The sequence below is a fragment of the Pelecanus crispus genome, chromosome 2 (genome assembly GCF_030463565.1).
Source record: "Pelecanus crispus isolate bPelCri1 chromosome 2, bPelCri1.pri, whole genome shotgun sequence".
Taxonomy (NCBI): Eukaryota; Metazoa; Chordata; class Aves; order Pelecaniformes; family Pelecanidae; genus Pelecanus; species Pelecanus crispus.
In genome coordinates, this window is record NC_134644.1 from 55,087,300 (window position 1) to 55,109,107 (window position 21,808).

The 21,808-nt window shown below is 36.0% G+C and overlaps 1 protein-coding gene across 2 annotated transcripts in view; it reads left to right on the forward strand.

The window, feature by feature from the left end:
* The window catches only part of DPY19L1 (dpy-19 like C-mannosyltransferase 1), a 50,973-nt gene that overhangs the window by 22,437 nt on the left and 6,728 nt on the right, over positions 1-21,808 (forward strand). The window contains exons 9-19 of one of the 2 annotated variants that reach the window (XM_075704652.1): positions 1,373-1,464; positions 3,535-3,634; positions 4,905-4,982; positions 6,892-6,978; positions 8,500-8,559; positions 11,133-11,213; positions 11,985-12,086; positions 12,826-12,901; positions 14,309-14,354; positions 15,473-15,497; positions 16,651-16,770. In XM_075704652.1, coding sequence (XP_075560767.1) covers positions 1,373-1,464; positions 3,535-3,634; positions 4,905-4,982; positions 6,892-6,978; positions 8,500-8,559; positions 11,133-11,213; positions 11,985-12,086; positions 12,826-12,901; positions 14,309-14,354; positions 15,473-15,497; positions 16,651-16,770 — 867 coding nt within the window. Of the gene's footprint in view, positions 1-1,372; positions 1,465-3,534; positions 3,635-4,904; positions 4,983-6,891; positions 6,979-8,499; positions 8,560-11,132; positions 11,214-11,984; positions 12,087-12,825; positions 12,902-14,304; positions 14,355-15,472; positions 15,498-16,650; positions 16,771-21,808 lie in introns of both variants that reach the window. The other variant, XM_075704651.1, reaches the window with a different exon arrangement.

Below are 21,808 nucleotides of genomic sequence, written 5' to 3' on the forward strand. Positions count from 1 at the left end.
GTATCTCGTCCAGTATCAGAAGACTTGGTAATCAAATGTTGCTGTAGTCTTGAAAAATAATCAAAAGGACTACACTGCTTTAGAATAATCATTATTATATTTATTGCTAATAAAAATAATTTTAACTAATCACATCTATGCAGTCAGCTGAAGACAACACATTAGTATATGTATTTATGAAAGGTTTATTTTAATGGTAATCAGGGTGCAGCTTTTACAGAGAGTGCTTTTACACAGCAAGGGCTGAGCTTGATTAATGTGATGGGCTTCTGTACTTCACATTTATTTTACACTATTTCTACACATTTATTTTATACTTAATTTAACATATTTGTGAAATAGCAAGACAATAAGCAAGGAATTGTATAATGTTGATGCTAGTGACTTCTTTAGTAAAATACTGTTTTAAAGAATGGTTTCAAGATTATAGGAAGTGAAGAAGGAACATCCTGGTATCAACATCCTACAAGCTTTCATAGGTTCATTATGGTTCATGTTAAGATGAACTACGTTTTTGTCCTGTAGTTGTAAAGAACCTGCTTCTAATTTTTAGTGCGAATCTATCAACAGCCATTCTGAGCCCTTTTGTTTGTATGTCAGAGTTGTCCTGTGAAGCTGTAACTATTTTTTTGATGGTTAGTGTCACCTGCAAGCACTTTATAGTGAGCAGAATATAAACGGTGATGACAGTTATAGCTGAGCCATTTGCCATGAACCCCAAGAAATTAATGAAAAAGCTATTCAGTTGACTTCACTGTATTATGCTTTGTTTTATTAAGGTTAAAGAGTGAAGTATGTAAGTTAGTATAAGCTATGTAAGAGCTTAATTTCGTGTATTCAATTTTACTGGCCTATTTTGGAGGGCAACTTTGGATTTTGTACTTTCTGTGCTGTTGCTAGTAGAAATGTGAAATGTTTATAACTCAGAGAACTCTAGCACAATGAAGAGTATGTTGGTTTATCCTTCAGATCCTCTTCTCACACACTTTCTCCGTCTAAATGTGGCAAGTCGCTGCCTGAATTTGAGAACGGTTTTAGTTACCTGAATGAATTGTTCATTTCAAGCAGCTGCTGTCCTGGCTTTTTTCTTGGATGTTCTCTAGCTGCCACACTTAATTTTGGAAAAGCAGTGGTCTATTTTAATTAAACAGTGCATCATAGACCTCAAGTCTGGAAGCAGCTTCCTTTTTCCTCCTCTTTTCTGGTTCCTGGCTTGGTTTTTTTTTTTTTTTAAGTTTGTGAGTAAAATCTCATGTAGCTTGGTTTTTTGCTTCATTGATATATCTGTGATCATTCATTTTGAAATACAAATGCATTGTTTTACGGAAATGTATCAGTAAATGTTATCATCTAACCCAGTTCTTACTTTTAGTGCACTCGCGTCATGTGGACTCCACCTCTTCGTGAAAGTTTCTCATACCCATTCCTTGTGCTTCAGATGTTGCTTTTGACCTATATTCTCAGGTACCTCTTAATTTATACTTAGCTCTTTACAATGATTTAAAAAACTGAATGTCACAGGACACTTATTTAAATGGATTTATTTAAATATTTATTCAAGTGCCTCTGTGTACTGTAGCAATGATATCATTAACATAAAAACTTTCCTGTGGCTGTTACATTGCAGACGCTGCACCAGTAGAACTGCAGTCCTATTACACACTTATTAAAAGGAAAAACTTTGCAACTTGAAGACATGATTAAAATAAAAATCAGAATTACTGTGTTGGCAAATACGTATCTAAACTAAAAAATCAGAATTTTTGGTTGATGTCACTTCCTTCTCATGAGAAACAAGCTGGTACTCCATCAATTGGTTTTGTCCCTCTTGGAGAGTGGTATGTTGGTTGCACTTAGAATAAGCCTATGCTATGCAACAGAGGGTGCTATAGGCACCCATAAGCTAGTATGTTCTTGCAGTTTTCTGTGACTAATTAACTAGTCTAATTAACTAGTTCAGTGATTTAGAGCAATCTAATTACATTAATGCAGGGATGCTCTTGAGTTCATTAGCCCTGCCTTTCAGTGGTTGTTTCTGGCTTGCAACATGATTGTGTTACTGTCTTGCCTCTGTTTTGAAAAATAAGCATGATAATACTTGAGGGCTTTTCCATCAACTTCATTGCATCAGATTTGCAGTGTATTTATGGTTTAGCTGAACTTTGTACTTGTAACCCCAAATTTTCCTTTATTAGGTCATACTGATTTGTAGTTCTTGATGATTAAACCAAAAATATTTTGTGCTCGTCACTGACTTGTGGTTTTTAGGTGAGGAAAAGATACATGCTGTCTAGAAAAATATTTTGAGGAATAGTTTGTAGAGTCGTTGCTAGATTTCATATTAGAAAGACACCTGTTCATTTAATGCTAAATCGTGAGGTCAAACAAAACCCAAGGAAATTACACTTTAAGTTAAAGTGATCAGAGCACATATATTCTGTATCTGTAATTATGACGCTTCTTGATTAGATAGATTCACTCCTGTTCTTCAAATCTTGGTACATAAAATAGTACTTGGGCTTGCTTACTGATGAGAAGTAGGTGTTTAATCTAAGCATTTCAGAGCAACATTCCAAAAAGGGGATAAAACATTTTAACTTTCTGTTTCTCAGTTATAATTCCTGCTTCAAGTGCAGCTCTGTTTTATGTGTAGCAGTATTCCAATGAAATATAGGAACTATCTTTGAAACAGAGACTAGAATTTAAATCCTCTATTATTTGTATCACTTGTATCACATTTGTATAATGTATTACTTAATACATTAGATTCATACTCAGCATGACTTCCAGTAGAAGTTAATATTGAGGATTTGTGCAAGAAGCTGAAGAAAATTTTACAGAATTTGGTGAGACTGCTGTAATCTTTTGGGTTTGGGTTTTACAGCAGAATATTTATGGTGTCCTCATCTTTTGGAGGCCACTTAGTGAAATTTGAAATGTGACATGTTTCTGATGTGAACTTGAAGCAAACACAGGATTAAATAAATAACACTTATACCAGGACATAGAGAATGTGCTGTTTTCAGTTAAAGATGAGTTACATGTATTTGTCATTGTCTGCTGCCCTGAAACATCACTCAGGATCGCTAGCAGAAAGTTGCAGAAAGTACATATGGAAGAAATGAGAGGGAGAGGAGTGAAATCACTTTCAAATGCAGACTGTTCTGAGAATAGTGTGATCCCAGCTGAAATGGAAATGGTTGTGACCTGGCTGTAGAGTTGTTACAAGAAGGTGGACCACTGCAAGTGACATAGGTTGGGCTGCTATATTACATGCTGCTGGGAGAAGACTTGTTTGATGAGTGACTCATGAAATAGTTAAGAAACATTAAGCATCAGAACTATTGTTTTTGGAAACTGATGGAAAATGGATATTAAATTTACTTGAGCAGTGTTATTTGTAGTTGATATATATTGCTAGCTAATTTCCAAGGTAACTTTGTTTTTATTGCATTCTCTATTGTACTTTTCAATAATATGCAAACACTTGTGTAATTTTACTTACGGATGCCTATTCTGTCTCTTTTTCCCAAGGATTCCGAATATTAATACAGGAAGCTTGATTGCACTGTGTGTTTCTAATATCTTTTTCATGCTTCCCTGGCAGTTTGCTCAGTTTGTTCTTCTAACACAGGTAAGACCCTATTCACCTCTAAATAGCCTTTTTGTCTTATCTAGGCAAATCGACTGGTTTGTATAGACAGCCATTGAATTCACAACTATACTAATGCTTTCCTTTTAGCCAGATTTCACTCTTGCTCTTAGGAAAGATTCACACCATTTATCCCGTCAATATTTTTCTAGTCTTAAGTTTAGAAGTTGACCATTTACACCACTCAGTCTTCTGTTTCCAGGACTAAAAAATTTACTTTTCTCTTAAAAGCAGCCTCCAGCCTAAGATCAGTACATTAGAACAAGTGCAGAACAAGAAAAAACTTTGTATATTGAAGTACAAAAATAAAAAAGGCATTGATCTTGCATCTCTTTAGGCTATTCCAAATTTTTAAATGGAACAATGTTTGCATGGCATGTAATATCTGGCATGATTGTGCATGATTTCCTATTTAATTCTGAGGAGCCTGTCAGTAGTGGCATAATCTTACTGTCTGAGAGCTCAGACAGTTGAGATAACTTTAACTAGTGTTGAAATACAGTAAATGCTAATGCAAGCAATAGGATACTGTCATACAGCATACTTTCTTAGTGTTAAATTGGTTGAAATGTAGCCTGTTGATTGAAATCCATCTATGTCTCCATACCTTTTCATTTGTCTGTCCTACTTAAACCAGATCTTGCTTGGTTTGAGTTGATAGTTTTGAACAATCAATATATGCTGTGGTATGCAAATTTTCTAACTGCAGAGACGAAGCCATTAAATTTTGTAAAATATTGTGAGGAACTCATTGCTATAACCTGTTTAAAATGCTGGGCCTGAAATTTGAAATTACATGTTAAATTCATAATTTCATTAATTTCCCATGTGACTTTGCTGCTACCTAATCAATAAATCTCATTTTCCTCAGCAGCAAATTATCGATGTTCCCATACTTTGCTGAAAAGTTAAGGTTAAATAATGTTAATGAATGATTTTTTGGTTTTGTTTTAAAAATCTAAGGGTGAAAGATGATGTGTTAGTGCTGTGTTTTGATGACTTGCATTTTTGTAAAGCTGAATACTTATTTAAGTATTCAAATACGTTTGATAATTGTTATTCAGAGCACCACAATAGTTTTTTTTTAAAAGGAACCATTATGAAATGCCTAAGTATTTACTTAGCAAAAAAGTAGCAATAAAAGTTAGTTTATGATTGTTTGAATAATCACTTTTTTGTATGAATGTGTATTCTACTAGGAAGAGTACACCACTGCAAATTGTTTTAACTTATATTTCACTCTTGATTCTAGATAGCTTCATTATTTGCTGTGTGTATTATGGGTTATATTGACTCCTGCAAATTACAGAAGATACTCTCTGCTCATATGGTAAATTTTTTTTTTTTTTTTTTTTTGAAAAACTTAAATCCCCTCAAACAGGTCAGAGCATCAAAAGAGGCCATTTGTCTGAAGTGTTTTCCTTAGTTGCAAGATGGTTGAAAAGATGCAATAAGAAGGGACGGAGGGGCCTGGATTTGAATATTTGATCTTATGTGTAATTATATCACACTGTCAGAAACTGGGATCCTTTTGGCGCACAGGAATTTTTGAACTCCAGAAAAATTAGCAACCTAAAAGATTTGTAGAAATATTTGCCTCTCCTTTCTGTCTCTGCTCATTCCGTACACTTGAAGATACTGTCTCAAACAGCAGACTAGAAAACATACCAAGTAATAGAGCATGAGCAATAAAAAGTTGAAAAGGCAGCATTCATCTCATGCCATAGGTTAGTAGAAACAAAAAAATGAGATGTTAGTAAGTCAAAACTTACTGTTTGTAAGTCTTGACTGAAGAAGAACCCCAAATAAAACTGGGTTTTGAAGACTACAGTAGTCTTGACCATGCAAAGATGTTGTGATTGAACTATTTGGGGACACAGTTAGAAAGGAGGACAAAGAAAATAAACTCAATGTTTTCAATAAAGTTAAGATAATGATCAAGTTTTCCTACCACGAGTTTTGCTCTTTGAAGGGAGATTACAGTATTAAATATACAGGAAGATGTAAACAACTTTTTTGAAGAAATATGATTGTCTTTAAAAATACATTTATGCTAAAATTGTGCTATGCAAACTCAGTGGGCAAAAAGAGAATGTTTACCACAGGAAAGAAGCTTTGAGCTACACTATTTCATATGTTTTCAAACATATTTTGAAGTACTGTAAATGATAAATTAAAGGCGGTAGTAAGTTCTATACAACTCATTTCTGATACAAACCCAGGACACCAAATGCTTGTTCCCAGTCAGATTTACCAGGAAAATTTGCAAATAAGCATCTTGGTTTAGTAATTTTTTGACAGAAGCATGATGAAATACTTAAGCCTTTTGGCTTATGTCAATAGCTATATCATAATTTTGGTGCCAAAGTCTCATAAAAAGCCTATTTTCAGATCAATAAACCATCATGTTATATTACAGAGAAGGCTTAATGAGGCTGGGTAAACTGCCAGTTTTTGTTCTGTGATGTTTTCAATTTTTGCTCACCACCCCCCCACCCCTTTTCTGTGGACAATAAAAGTCTAACTATGTGAGGGGGGAGAGTACAAAAGTTTGCATATTTTACAAATAACTACATTATTTTTCCTTACTCCTGTGTATAGAAGAAGGTAGAGATTGATGGTTGATTTTTCTTTCCAAGTTAGAAAATGTAATTCAGCTTGCTTTCTTATTAAAAAGAAAGCATAGTAGGAGATCAGGATGGCAGATAAAAGTTGTGTTTCAGGCTTGACTTTAAACCTCATGTAGTTAAGTGCGTATGATCAGTCATCTGCTTCCTTGACTTTGGTGATGATGATATTTTAAATATATGCTTCTCAGTTTGGAAGAAAGAAGGCAACAAACATTTTATTCAATATTTTTATGTTCGTCCAGGATTCTGAAAGATAACAGACAGGATGGAGAAATAATACAATAATTTGAAACAAAAGAATATGTTAGGAAAAACTTAAAAAACGTAGCTGGTATATCACGTAAGATGCCTTAGTCCTATGATCAAATCTTTTTGCCTATAAGAACTTTCAAAATACAAACTAACATCATAATCTACACTTGGCTGCCTGTTGCCATGAAGTCCTTATCAGTGTTTTCAGAACAATTCTGTAAGCTGAGTATCAAGCTTGCACTTGCTATGAAGTAGGTTTCTTTAAATTTAAAGCTGTTGATACAAGGTAATTTCTATAACTGGGCAATTCTTTCCTTTTCTGTTTTAAATTTAATTATTTTTATTTTCTTCTTTCAGGTATCTCTTGTAGTGTGTTTTATTCTGATGTTTGGTAATTCAATGTTATTGACATCATATTATGCTGCATCTTTAGTAGTTATCTGGGTAAGTTGTTTAAGAAAAAAATCATAAGACATGCTAAGACTGTAATGCTGTACTGTTATGTATATATTGATGTAAAATGTGAAACTGTTGCATTACCAGATAGCTGAGAAATCTTTCACATGACAAACAGAATTAGACCTTAAAGATATTTGGTGAATGGGTAAATACTAATTTGAGAAATCATGTTTTTACACCAAGAACTCTTCATAAGAGAAATTCAGTTAAGGGTCAGTTCTCTTGTTTTTATAGCTCTCTTCCTTTTATAAAAATATAAGATTTACCACATATGTATTTGTGACCAGCATAATTGTAAAACAAGAACATGAGCAAGGAGGACTTTAAGTGCTTCTTTATTGATTGTGAAACTGCAAATGCAGAACAGATGACTAAAATATGTATAACAGTGGTTTTATAGACTGAAACTGCAGAGTCATACTGCCACGTTAGTGAAATTATTCACTGAAGACTCATCATCATTCACTATCTTAATTTTTCCTTAAACAGGAAGAACAACCCCCAAGTTTTTTCAGTTTCATACAGTTTCTCTTAAGGGGATTACATACATAGGAAATAGGAGATAAGGTTGTGTGAACAGATCTAGGTTAGCATACTACAAATCATCTCCATTTCTGATTCTTTTTGCCTCTCCTAGAAGCTTGGGGTGAGCTCAGTGGTTTTTTTGTCGTCCCATCCCCCCCTCTTTGTTTATATTTTGTCCATCGGTGAAAGAGTGGTAACCTCTCACTTATGCTAAGAATAAGCTGCCTTGGCTAGTGGTATTTGCTGTAGTATAGTTTGCTTGATATAAACCCACTTTAGTTTCTTGCAGCAGCTTTTGTAACTATGTCGTAAGTACAGGTACATGGAATTTCTCATCTATTTTCTGCTTTGGAAAAAATATTTATTGTTTGTCTGTTATTTGGGTGCTATAGTGGCCTCAGTCTTAGTGTCATATATGGACTGGGTTTCTGAAAGCTTTTAAATTCGTTCTCACTTTTTCTTTAAGCTAATTTGATGAACAAAGTAATTGAGTGAGTCTTCCTTTTGTCATAAAATGAGGAACATAATGTGAAATGGAAAAATACCAGTAACTCCTCCCACCCCCTTATTCTGTTGCCTTGTTTGAAAATTGCTTGTATTATGCTGCCAGTAATGTATTTATTACTTCAGAGGTGTCTTGTCATTCGTGGAAGCAGACATAATTCAGTTTCCCATTGGCTTTGATTTAAAGAAGCTTAGAACTCTGTAATACAGAATCTTGCTTGTTAAGAGTAGTCTTCCATTAATTGTATTTAAACTGCAGTAAGAGTCTTCATGTGGCATGTTTTGGCAGTGCAGGGTGAAATCACAATACACATTCATTCATATTTCAGGTTGTATTAATTATGGAGGGTTTTTTAATAAATAGCTGTGTGGTACAACAGGTGCTTAACCAAAAACAAAAACCCCCTCATCCAGGGTACTGGAATATCTTGTTATTACTGTATTTTACCTGAAAATGTACATTGATTTTATTATCAGGGAATTCTTGAATTGAGTCCAAAAGTCTTGAAAAGCAGCAGAAGAGAAGTCTATCTATGGGTAAGGAGTTTCATATATTTTGAATTTCAGAAAGAACTATGACTTTTTTTTTTGTTTGTTTTAATGAAATACAGAAACAACTTCTGGTTTAGTTTCTATTAGTTGAAAATCAAGAAATATAGCTGAACTATGGTCTTTAAGTAAATTGTCAATATTCCCAGAAATTAATGTTAAATTACTGAAGGAAGAAAAGGGGCATAAACATTCATTTATATCAGAAAATTGAAATAGCCTTCAAACAGCAACACGTTTAATTTTAAATTACCAACTTAAACCTGTTTACAAAACCTAAGATCTGTATGAAAATACCTTTAAAATAAAGAACAATTTAGAAAATGCAAGTAAAACGCTAACAGTGCTTTCAGAAATGGCAATTAAGATACTGCATTAGATATTCACTAAAATGTGTCCTATAAAATTTTTTTTAGGATTTTTTTAATAACAGCAAGCAACATATAATTACATAACTAGCTAAAGGAAGCAAGTTGGAATAAAACACTGTAAGGTGTGTGGGTGGGGTCTGAGTGCAGTAAGAGTCATATCCAAATATGGAGGACACCCCCAAAACTATGACAAATAGACTATAACACTGTAGAAAACATGAGAAGCAACTTGCTGCTTAAGACATAACATTACCTTGTAAAAACACTTGAAATGGAGCCTACTGAGACTATGCCTGGCTTAAGACGGGTGTTCTTGTTAAATGAAGGGTAACCTGTTAGCAAAACTGGATGGAATTCATACAGTAGTTATAAAAGAATTAGAATATAAAGGAATTAAAAAATGTATTTATAACAAACTGCAGTGCATGTATAACCTGCCAATGTAGTTAGCTGTGGTACCAGGGGAAATGGGAGCGTAGGCAAATCTCACGTCAGTTTATAAAAAGGACATCCAAGGCATTTGTGGAACTGCAGACCAGTAAGTCTAACTTTTGTAGAAGAATAAAAACTTCAACAGCGATGAAGTTGTTAAGCCTATATGTACATGCACTGTAATGAGATAGGTCCGATACAGCTTCTCTGAAAGGAAGTCATGCCTTGCAACTGTATTTGACTACTTTGAAGGATGCAGATAAGGGGGTGTGGGTGAATGTAATGCACCTGAATTTCAGAAACCTGTTGGGGAAGATATCTAATAGGAACTATAAAAGAAAATAAACTCCATGGGATAAGGCGTGAATGTTAGAAGGTAAGAAACAAAGGGTGGGATTAAATGGTAAGTTTTCAAAAGATGACCACCACCACCCTAAGTACTTATATAAAATAACTGATCCTAAATAAGTCCTTGCCACTCAGCAGAGAAATCATGGTATTCTTATGAAAATTTCTCTGAACATATCAATTCATTACTGAGCAGGCATCAAAAAGGAAAATACATGATGGAAGTCATGGAGAAGGAACTGCAGAGAATGCAGAAAACATTTTTTTTATTTTGTAAACTCATACTTAGCATCCTAAATATCGCATGCAGCCTCAGTCAATGTGTCTTACTTAAAAAAGAAAAAAAAAAACATAGAATGCCTTCCCCCAAAATGTGCTACCATCAAATTTAGGTACAGAGAATATGAAAATAATTATTAATGTAGAATCGCTAAATAGCTGAGATTTCAAGATAGGTTAGAATTCTAAATCTTGTAAAATAAAGGTAAATATGCCAAAGCCAGTGAATAGAAGTAGGGTATAATTATCATTTATTTAGTGCCCCTTATGCTAGCAGCAATAAGCTTATAAGAGAGAAGAAAGATACTGTGGAAGAAAAAAAAAAAAAAAAAAGGCATTCAGAAAAGGATTAGGTACCTCCTGGGTATTAGGTTCATTGCAAATTGCCATTAAATGGGATGATTGAATGCAACCTGTTGACACATAAAAACCCAGGTTACATTAGGGTAAAGGCCAGTTTGTATGTTGTTGTTTATATTCTCTCTGAAACATCTGCTGATACAAGATACTGAGTCAGGTTGTCCTATTCAGTTGACCCGGTTTTATAAAGAATTAGATAGATTAAGCTAGATGGCCAAGAATTTAATCTTTCTGGTACAAGCATAAAAATTACGTGTAACTAAAAGTAGTAATTGTACATACTTTCTTTATATTTCCTTCAAGTTCAAACTTGAGATTATTTTGAGAAGGTACTATAAATCAGCAAATACCTCTGAAGATTTGAATTACCAGAGTAGTACAACCTGATAATACGGGGAGGCTATTGGTGGGAAATAAGCACTACATACTGATGTATGCAAAACAGATGGAATTGACAGTCAGGCTGCCCCTATTTAAAGTTAACTTTGGTACCTCCTCTGCTACGATGTCGTGTGCAGTGGTACAGCCGTAATATAAATCAGTTGTGCAAAATTATTTCAGCTGTAATAGAAAATACGAAAAAACTTAAAACACCCTGGTGTACTGAAATTTGGGAAGTGCAATTGGTTAGAAATGACTGTACTTATTGGTGATAACATAGGAGAGTTTGTAACTAGTAGCTAAATTTAATAAGCCTTTTAAAAAAGAAAAGGTTTCTTTAAAAGTTTGTTGAGACATGTTTATTTCATTCTAAATATATATTTTTTTAAGGTCATTGAAGGATGTGCCTGGTTATTTGGGACAGTCACCTTGAAATACTTAACTTCTTTAGTGTTTGGAATAGCTGATGATGTAAGTTCTCTTATCTGAGTATCTGGTTGGTGTCTTTGAAAAATTTTTTAATTCTTAATATTTTGATTTTTGGCATCTTACTGCTATACTTCCCTGAAATTCCAAGATTTGTTTTGCAGAAATGGGAGAGGGATTGCATATTTGCTTTGTCATTCATTATGTATTATCACTTTGAGGTGTTACTACCGAAGTTTGTGGAAAGACAAATGTCTTTACTATTGAGTTAGTAAATGCACTGTGTGTTTGTTTTTAAATGTGGATTTATAGATCTTTGTTTATTTTGGATATCTTCTACCTACGTCTTTTCTTTACTTACTCAATATCTTAGCTCATTTTCCTCTGAAGCTAATTTTTAAGACAGTTTTGAAATGCTTATTGTAACTAGGACTCCTCACTTCACTTGAGCCCCTTTATTGTCAGATTTTACTGTTAACCTATCTGCAGATGTGCATCAAGGGGCAAAAGATGGGAAGCTCATATGTTAAAATATGAGTATACAAAACTGTACTCTTGTTGAACCCAGTTGCAATGGTAACACTCTTTTTCTGCTGCTTTCTGCTTTTTATTTAACACAGTCCAATCTGTGTTACACTCAAAGGTGTCATTTAATATACCAGAAATAGATTTTTGGTGCTCTGACAACAATATTGTAAATGGTATAAATTTCTGTTCTAATTAAAAATATTTTCTCATATATATTTAAACTACTTTGTTGTGGAAAACAGGGCAGTTTTTGCTTACTACAGCTTTTTTTCCTGTATATCCTACCAGGCTCATATAGGAAATATATTAAAATCTAAATTTATTGGCTACAAGGATTTTGATACATTAATGTATACCTGTGCTGCAGAGTTTGACTTCATGGAAAAAGAGGTAATTTGATCAAAATAGATGATTATGGAAGAGGGAACTTTTTGTTTGATCTTAATTTATAACTTAAAACATTTGAGAGCCATAACATCCTACTGCCGTCATAAGTTCAAGTGCTTACTTGTGAATGTAGAGACATTAATGAACTTAAGCTAAATTTAACTGGTTTTACTGCTTTTAAATGAACTAAAAACCAAAACTATCTTGATTTTTGGATCTAAGAAATGTGCTTGCTTGAGTGAAAGAAGTGCTTGCTCAGGGATAAATGAAAGGTTACAGTTCCGCAGTCTTAAGATTTTATGTGGCTGTCAGTAACTGTTTTTGAGTATATGAAAAATGTACTGAGAGCTGCAGAGTCTTGTGTGGTAGATTTAGACTACAGAAGAGCATCAAAGATTCTTAATGTGGTGTTAGTAGACTTTTTTTAGTTCATCAGTATCTAGATATGCATTTAGAACATGTTTAGGTTACTCAACCCATAGTGCTCAAATTCAGATGCAATACAATCTACTTCAGTCTTTGGGTGGCTTGTCAAAGAACTGGGAATCATTTACTAATGACCTCTAGTGTGATTGCTGGGTGGAGTTTAAATTTGAGTTTCTTTAAGCTTGCTTTGTTCTTGTGGAATGTTTGAATTTACATTGTACTCAAGGAAGAACTCTTATGTTGTTTTCTTTAAAATTACCATTGAAGTAATTATAGGTGAATGGAAAGCAATTAATGCAGTTTATTTCCGTTGTAGACTCCAGTAAGATACATAAAGACTCTGCTGTTACCCGTTGTTCTGGTGGTTTTTGGGGTAATCGTCAAAAGGGTAAGTGATTGTTTTAGTGAATCACCTTTACTTGAATTTACTTTTCAGGTTTTTTGAAGGGATCACTATTTATTTTGAGATGGGAAGAAGTTAGTGTGGTAGGCTAACCTTGGCTGGCTGCCAGGTACCTGCCAAGCCATGCTGTCATTCCCCATCCTCAGCAGGACAGGGGGAAAAAATAGTTGAAAAATCTTATGGGTCAAGATAAGGACAGGGACATCACTCACTGATTTACTGTCATGAGCAAAAAAGACTTGATTTAATTTATTGCCAATTAAAAGTAGAGTAGGATTGTGAGAAACAAAACCAAAACTAAAACGACCTTCCCCTCATCCTCACTCCCTTCTTTCCAAGCTCAATGGGTCCCTCCCACAGGCTGCAGTTCTTCAAGAACTGCTCCAGCATGGGTCCTTTCCACAGGAACAGCCTTCAAGGGTCACAGTTCCTGCCAGAACACCTGCTCCTGTGTGGCTCCTCTCCATGAGCTGCAGTTCCTGCCAGGAGCTTGCTCCTGTGTGGGCTCTCCATGGGTTGCAGCTTCCTTCAGGGCATGTCCACCTGCTCTGGCATGGGGTGCTCCACGGGCTGCGGGTGGATATCTGCTCCGCCGTGGCCCTCCATGGCCTGCAGGGGGAAAACCTGCATCACCATGGTCTTCTCCACAAGCTGCAGGGGAATGTCTGCTCTGGCTCCTGGAGCACCTCCTCCTCCTCTGACCTTGGTGTCTGCAGGGTTGTTTCTGTCCCATTTTTCTCACTGCTCTCTCTTAAAGCTACTGCACAATGTCTGTTATCTTTTCTTAAACATGTTATCAACAGAGGCACCACCAGCGTCACTGATGCGCTCAGCTTTGGCCAGTGGTAGATCTATTTTGGAGCTGGCTCTGTCTGACATAAGAGCAACCCCGGTCTCTTCTCATAGAAGCCACCCCTGCAGCCCCCCTCCTGCCAAAACCTTGCCATGTAAACCCAATGCAGTTACATAAAATACAGGTTTTCAAAAATACTTGCTTAAAATTCTGTGTTCTCTTTACATAGATTTTTTGCAAAGGTCCAGTCCTGAGTCAGTGATAAAACTAGCTTTGAAGTTAAGCGCAAAAAAACTTCGGTCACTTAGCTGATGAGGACTATAAGTGAAGTTTATAACTGTTTTTGTAAATTTGATTATGTATAATTTGTGTAAAAATAACTTGACAGTTTACACAGGAACAGATGGGATAACTGCTAACTGCCTGGCTAATTAAACATCCTCAAAAAGAGTTTTTAGCTAAAACATTGCATGTCTTTATCTTAGCATTATCTCAAAATGAGATTACCCAGGTGTAATTTAATTTAGCAAATGTTGAAAATGCTTTAGAATGCTTCTGAAAATTTATTCATACTTTTTGTTGGATCTTGTTTTCTTCAGGTAGTTAAATATCTTATGTGGGTCTTATCGCAGGCAGGCCAATATGAAAGGTAAATATTGTCGTCTTTTTTAGTGTAAAACTGAATTTTCTGCTGGAAGTTTATTTGATTTGCTATATGCTAAATAATTCAGAATTCTACGTTAAGTTGGTCCTTTTTGAAGGGTAAATTACGTATAGTTCAGTAACTGAATGGCTTGGATGTACTATATGGGGTATTTTTATAGGATGTTTAAAACTAAGTTCGGCAGCTAAACTTAGTTTTAGACATCTTAACACTCTTACCCCAAATTTTCTATTTAATCCTGTATTTTCCTACTCTGTTCCTAAACCAATATTTATTTATGTGCCTATTCGCTTTTCTCCTATAAATAGTGAATGTAAATTCTTTCCTCCCCATGATTTTTTCCCAGGTTATAAAGATACCCAAGTTTCATCTTTAGGAAGGGATCCCAACTGTATTAATTTTATTTTCTAAATATCTGTAATACATGCCTTAACTGTCACAGCCACTTGGCATCAGTCGTTGATGCTGTGCTCAAGAGCAGTCATTTGTCCAGTTGGATGTTGTCATTTCCCTGACATATCTTTTAGTTTCTTGGGTTTTTTTAATTTATCACTAATCATTTCAGTGATCTCAGCTTTCCATAGTATAATGGCCATTATCAAAATTTCAACAGATGTGAGCAGGATTCAGCATCCTGTCTTCACAGATGTTTTTGGAGAGCAACAAGTGTACATGATTTTGATTCTTTTCACGTTTGTATTTCCTTCTGAGACTCCAAAACCAATCTGGGTAGTACCTGAGTAAATGACTGACTCTTTGTTTTTTTTTTTTTTACCAGTGCTCTGCCACTTTTACGTTACTGAAGTTTCATTCTCTAAATAAGCTATTCTGTATATGAAATAATTGATGGAAGTGATTAAAAAACTGCTAAAATTATTTTTCAGATTTCCGAATAGATACAGGGATTGAGGAGGATAGTTACTGATTTGCAATATATTTCAAAGCTTGTTGTAGAGGGGAGGAAAATCTGTGCAGGTGCTGACTCATGCTTACTGGACTAGTTCAGTTGTGTAGAGCCACTGTAGATGACTTCAAAGTAAACCCAGTGCTTCTGTAGTACATAAACAAGTAATGTGTTTTTCTTTTTTTTTTTTTTTATTCAGAGAGGAACGTTTTAACCATGGTGAGGTAAGATTCTTTTTCTGTACAATTTTATTCATATGTTAATGTGAATACTCAGTATTGAGGTACAGGTTGCAATGGTCTGATCCTGATATGTGGTTTATTTGAAGGTAAGTATTTGCATCTTTTATTCCTTTGTCTTAAATTGGGTGTGGTATGTCACCAGAATAACTCTGGAATGTTGAACAAAAGAATATATCAGCTAATGGTGGGGTGGCAGTGCAAGAGAGGAGTCTTTCAGGCTTTTGCTGTAGCAGTACAAAGATACTGAAATTATGCTGGACCTTCCATTTTCCCCATATAGACTGAGAAGGAGATTGGTTCCTTTACCAGGGCTTCACGTGACTGATAATGTTAAAATTCTGATTTGAAATATGCCATAATGAAAATAATTCTACACATTGTTCTTTTAATATTATTATGCAAAAAATATAATTGAATGGCAGCTTTCTTATGTGGTTTCTTTATTTGCAATTAAGTCAGCAAGGACAGTGCAAAACTTTCTTAACAGCAGTTTATTTGTGGTTTGTGCTATGGGAGAAATCTTGTGCCATTCAAAATATGATAATCAATCAATTAGATAAAAGCACTGATTGCAAAAATGCCTCTGTGATTTACCACAGCACTTCCACAGGTAACATAGATTCAATGTTAGGAATGGTGAGTGACATCTCTGCTTTTTAACCTTTTCTGAGAATACTAAAGCAAGCTGCCTGTGGTTGTCTGAGTGCCAAGGATGATTTTATTTACTACTTTCATTTCATACTTAAGTATTTTGGGTATTAAATAGCAAGGTCTCCTCACTCCTATAAAGAGGTTATGCAAGAAATTTTACATATGTTATTGCCTGTTTATGTTTCAGGATCTTTTGCATAGCTAGCCATCTCTCCAGCTCCTTTTGGTTTTATTGTTAATGTTTGTCCTTCCTGTTGTTCCGTACCTTAGTGTACTACGTACACTTTAGAAAAAAGATAACAAAGTCCTTGTCGCTGTCTGAAATGTGAAGATCGATACTTTGACTTAGAGTCTTTTTCAGACATCTTGTCATTTAAGCTATACTGAAAATGAAGTTGTATGTTTAAGACACAAATGAAAAGTATGCAAATATGCTTTTGTATGGTGGTTTGTTTTTTGGTTTTTTTTTTTTTTTTTTTTGCAGCTGGTATACCATGCATTGCAGCTGTTGGCATACAGTGTCCTAGCAATTTTAATTATGAGACTAAAACTGTTTTTGACACCACATCTATGTGTTATGGCTTCCTTGGTGTGTTCAAAACAGGTAAGGTCTTTTTTTAATCCTGTAGCTATCCAAGTGCTTACAGTATTACCCAGATATTTGTCCTAAAACAAATTTCTGTGTGTGTGTAATTGCTGAATCTGAGTGTACCAGTTAAAAATAAACCAGATTATATTGCCTGTTGAAAAATGTGGTTACACAAGTTCCATTCTCCCCTCTCCCCAAATACATAAAATGCCCTGTTTTATGCCACTTGTCCAATTGCATTATTACACAAGTTAATATGCTGTGTATTGAGCTTGAGCAGACACACATGCACTGGATTTTAGTGTATTTACACAGTTCTATGCCATTGAAAGTTTTTGTTGACTATTAATTTTATCCAAACAGTGTTTGACCTTGTTTACGCTGTGTTTTCACAGCTCTTTAGAGCTTAGTGCCTTGCATATTTTTTGTGTATTAATTCTTTCCAGAAGTATAGTTTTGAAGTCTTGCATGTTGAAAAAATTTCAGCCTTAAAAATCAGAAGTCATATGCCTAACTCAGATTTAATTTTCCTACCCTGAACATAAAACATTACTAGATTTTCTCCAGGTATAAAAGATCTTAGAATTGGCTTTCCATGTTTCAGTATCTGTGTTTTTGAGAAGTGGACTTGACTGAATCTGTATCTAAAAAGCTGTTTTAGAAGCTATACAGTTGCAGCAAAAGTAGGGTAGGCAGTCCTTTGTCTGGGAAACAGACAGGGAGGTAGCTTGAAAACTGCGTGAACAACTGGGCCTAGAGAAGGGTGGTCAGTGGTATGAAGTACGATTGAAGGCCAGTAACTAGCAACGTACCCCAGGGATCAATACTGGGTCCAATCCTATTCAATGTCTTTGTTAATGTTCTGGATAATGGGATGGTGTGTACCCTCAGCAAGTTTGCTGATGGTACAAAACCTGGGAGCAGTGGCTAGTACACCAGATGAATGTGCTGCCATCCAGAGGGACCTCAACAGACTGGAAAAATGGGCTGACAGGAACCTCATGCAGTTCAACAAAGGGAAGCACCGAAGTCCTACACCTGGGGAGGAACAACCCCAGGCACCAGTACATACTGGAGGCTGACGAGCTGGAAAGCTGCTTTGCAGAAAAGGACCTGGGGTTCTGGTGGACACCAAGTCGAACATGAGCCAGCAATGTACCCTTGCTGCAAAGGCGGCCAATAGCATCCCGGGCTGTGTTAGGAGGAGTGTTGCCAGCAGGTTGATGAGGTGATCCTTCCCCTCTGTTCAGCACTGGTGGACCCACAGCTGGAGTGCTGGCTCCAGTTCCAGACTCCCCAGTACAAGAGAGACATGGACATGCTGGAGACAGTCCAGCAAAGGGCCACAAGGGTGATTAAGGGACTGGAGCATGTCTCCTGTGAGCAGAGGTTGAGAGAGCTGGGACTTCTCTCTGGAGAAGAGAAGGCTCAGGGGGGTCTTATAAATGTGTACAAATACCTGAAGGGAGGGTGTAAAGGGGACAGAGCCAGGCTCTTTTCAGTGGTGCCCAGTGACAGGACAAGAGGCAATGTGCACACACTGAAACACAGGAGGTACCCTCTGAACATCAGGAAACATCAGTCCTGGGCAGCTGACTCTAGGTGACCCTGCTTGAGCAGGGTGGCTGGACCAGATGACCTTCAGAGGTCCCTTCCAACCTCAACCATGCTGATTTTGTAGAAAGTGTTATTTACATCACATGAAATAAGTATCCCGCATTGAGAGTGAAAGATAATGATTAATAGTGAGCTGGGCTTACTAACAAGAAAACAAATTGGGAAGATGAGATGGGGAACTTGTGAAAATGTCTGTATGGAGAACATCACCTTGAGGATGAGTGGGAGAAAGAATACAGTGCTAAGAACTGTGTGGACATAATACAGAAGGAAAAGAGAAAAATGTTTGGCAGAGTGGGGAAACTAGCAATGGCTGGGATTTTTAAAATCAGGATTTTAATAAGAAGCCTGAGACGTTATGGTTAGCTGTTCTTGAAAATTGAAGAAATAAAAGAACAACATTACAAAGTTCAGTACTCAAAATCTGCAGTGCCAGAACTGGTGGTGTATGTAAAACCTTTTTCTGGCTGCCTTGGACATATGCAGTATGGTACAGACTATAATGCCCGATACAGATTGTTTTTTTCCCCTCCGATATCTGTGGTTGGAGCCTGTTCTAAAGGTGAATTAACGTTGTATGGTGAAGGCAGTTAGTGGCTGTGGAACATCTGACACCTGTGTAATACAACCGGAAGGTGAGTGAATGAGACAGAATTATGGAAAGAAAAGAAAGTTGTCCCATGTTAAGGCAGCTGAACAAATGATTGTTTCCCTGAAAACTGGATTGCTTCCCTGGATGTTCTTTCAAGGAAGGACAGTTCTTGATAATGCTGGACAGGCTACACAGTATCAGTCTGCTTACATGTTGTGCTCATCACTTTTTGTTGCCTGTTTTGTTACTTGGCATAAGTAAAAGTGCTGAGTGTTTGCCAACATCAAATGAATCGGTACAGTGACCGTATAAAATGCTAAAAATGTGTCAAAAACTCATTAAAAAGTAACTCTATTTAGCCATCTTGTAACTGAGTATTGGTACTTAAGAGAAATTTACTTTTCCTCTACACTCCTGCTATTCTGTAAGGTTCACGGGTGTTCTTGTGGCATTTCCCAGCTCTTACTTAGTTGTTCTTGAATATTGGTGTCCTGTTAGGTGGTCTGGTTGTTCAAGTAATAGCAGTTACGCTGTAGTTAAATTTTTCTAAATGAACTCTCACGAGGTGTTTCTGAGTAATTTGAAATGAAGCTGCTTTTCAAAAGACAGAAGAGCAAAAAGAAGAAAGCCTATTTTCTTCTAACATACAATTTCTAGATAACAATTAAAATATAAATTAATTCTGTCCAAAGTTAATTTGTTCTTAATTCTTCTTGTTTTAACTGTGTGTTCCTAGAAAAAAAAAATGATGGGCTTTTCTGCCCTGTCACTATTGAAAAAATTTTGTAGAATTTTCTAGTGAAGTTTAGAACTAAAAGTATTGCTGTGTTGTGTACCACAGGAAAAGGCCTCTCAGCCTTCTGAGAATTGAAAAACAATAAAATCTGAACTGCCTGTTTTTTTGCTGTATGGAGAGAAATAATCTCTGCAAGATAGGAAAAAGTACCTTGCAACTGGTAATGACCGAAAGATGAGCTGCTAGGAATGGTTTCTTTAATATGTAGCCTTGTTTGCTTTTTTCTGTATAGGAAGTTAGCTGCTACGTGGCAAATTAGTAAAAGTTTTCAGCTGGTGATCTTTTTATTTCTTTTTTTAAAGCATCTGAGTAATAGCACTACAGAAATTCATCCTGGATCATTGTGGTTTTTGTTTTAGTACTGCAACTAAGGTCATCAAGTCAGTTCATGAGAGCTGGTGCTTTTGGTAATCACTGCATTTTGGATCTTGGAGGATGCCACATGTTATCACTGTGTAAATATTGGAAGAAGGACTGGTTCAGAGTATTTTGTCAATATCTTCTTTTCTTCTGCTTCCAACTGCATTTTGGCCCTTTGGTTGTTCTGCTGTTTCCTATGGTTGTAGAATGAGAGTAAGCTTCTTGGGAAGCTACAAATGCAGATGATAACCTGTTCTGGGAGCTGCCCTTGTTGGACCAGATGGCTCAGGTCCAGTGACTTTTTCATCCTCCTTTGCAGCGTCATGGAAACATAGTTGGCTTGAAAGAAATAGGTCTTGAATGCTCAGGAAGGTAAGGCTTTAGATTACTGCAGTTTGGACAGTCGTTCTGTGCAGAAGATGGTAAATGACCAGCAGCCCCATATAACAAGGCCTGTGATTATCCTGGCCCTGGCTTGGGCCTTAGGAGAAGTACATACCTGTGTTAAAGAGTACCCAACTTTAGGTGAATAATGTAATTAAAAATAAAACATAATTCCCTTGTCTGGCTGTCAGTGAAGGTTCTCTCGCTTGGTGTGTTCCCTGGGTTCATGCTGATTGATACCTGTAAAAGACAAGTCAGATTCTTTCTGGTCTGACTGATGTATCCTTCCTTTAGCAGGGAGCTGCTGGTACTCTTCCAGGTAATAGATGACTGGCTTCAGCCTGAGAGAAACACTGGCCTGTAAGGCTGTTGAGCTGCTATAGATCAGACTGCTTCTAAGACAGCTCTGACTTAAGCAAGCAAAGGGATAAGAAAACTCCTTATTTTTTTTTTTTGTAGGCTCAGGAAAACATCAAGTGGGTTTTGGTGAGCTTTTTTCTCTTCTGGCTGGTGAGCAGAAGTAGTAGTTTGAGGCTGAAAAATCTGACCGCATGTGCAATATTGATTCAAAAGAATTGCTGTGATGGAGATGAGCAGGGGAGGATGAGACTTGTGGCCAAATGATTGATTAACACCTGGTACACTCATCATTATGTAAATTTTTAGATGTTTGCATAAAGGATAAGTTGGTGAGCAGCAACTTGTCTTTACAGGTGCAAGAAAAATTTAAGCAAATTTAGCATATGTAACTATCTCATGATAATTGAGGTCAGCACTATCCTTTCCTCTAGTAGACCGTGAAAGTTTACCTGCAGTGGTATGTTAGTATAATTAATTTATTTTGAGGCTATAGATAGATAACATGTTAATCAGTTGCCTTTCAAAATACAGCCTTTTACTAGTGAACAGTCAGCCTGAGATGGACATTTGTAACACAAACAAAAAATGAACAAACTGGCAAAAGACTTAGAATTCTTTTGCACATGGAAAAGAAATTCTGTATGTTGTGTTCTTTCAGCCCATTGCATGAATCTCTGTACTTTCCATTACCTCAGTGTTGCAGCTTGTGGCACCTGATGGACAATAAAAATGATAACTGTTTACATCCACACATTTCCTCTTTCTGTCAGGAGGAATTATACTATCCTGAGTGGAAATTTTGAAAGCAAAGAAATAGCTGGAGAAAGACTTAACGTATTAATTTGACAAAACCAAATAAAAAACCTTGAATCAGTATAAAAACACATGAGGAACAGCATCCCATAAAATAAGTGCTTCTTTTGTATTGCATATGTGTTCAACCA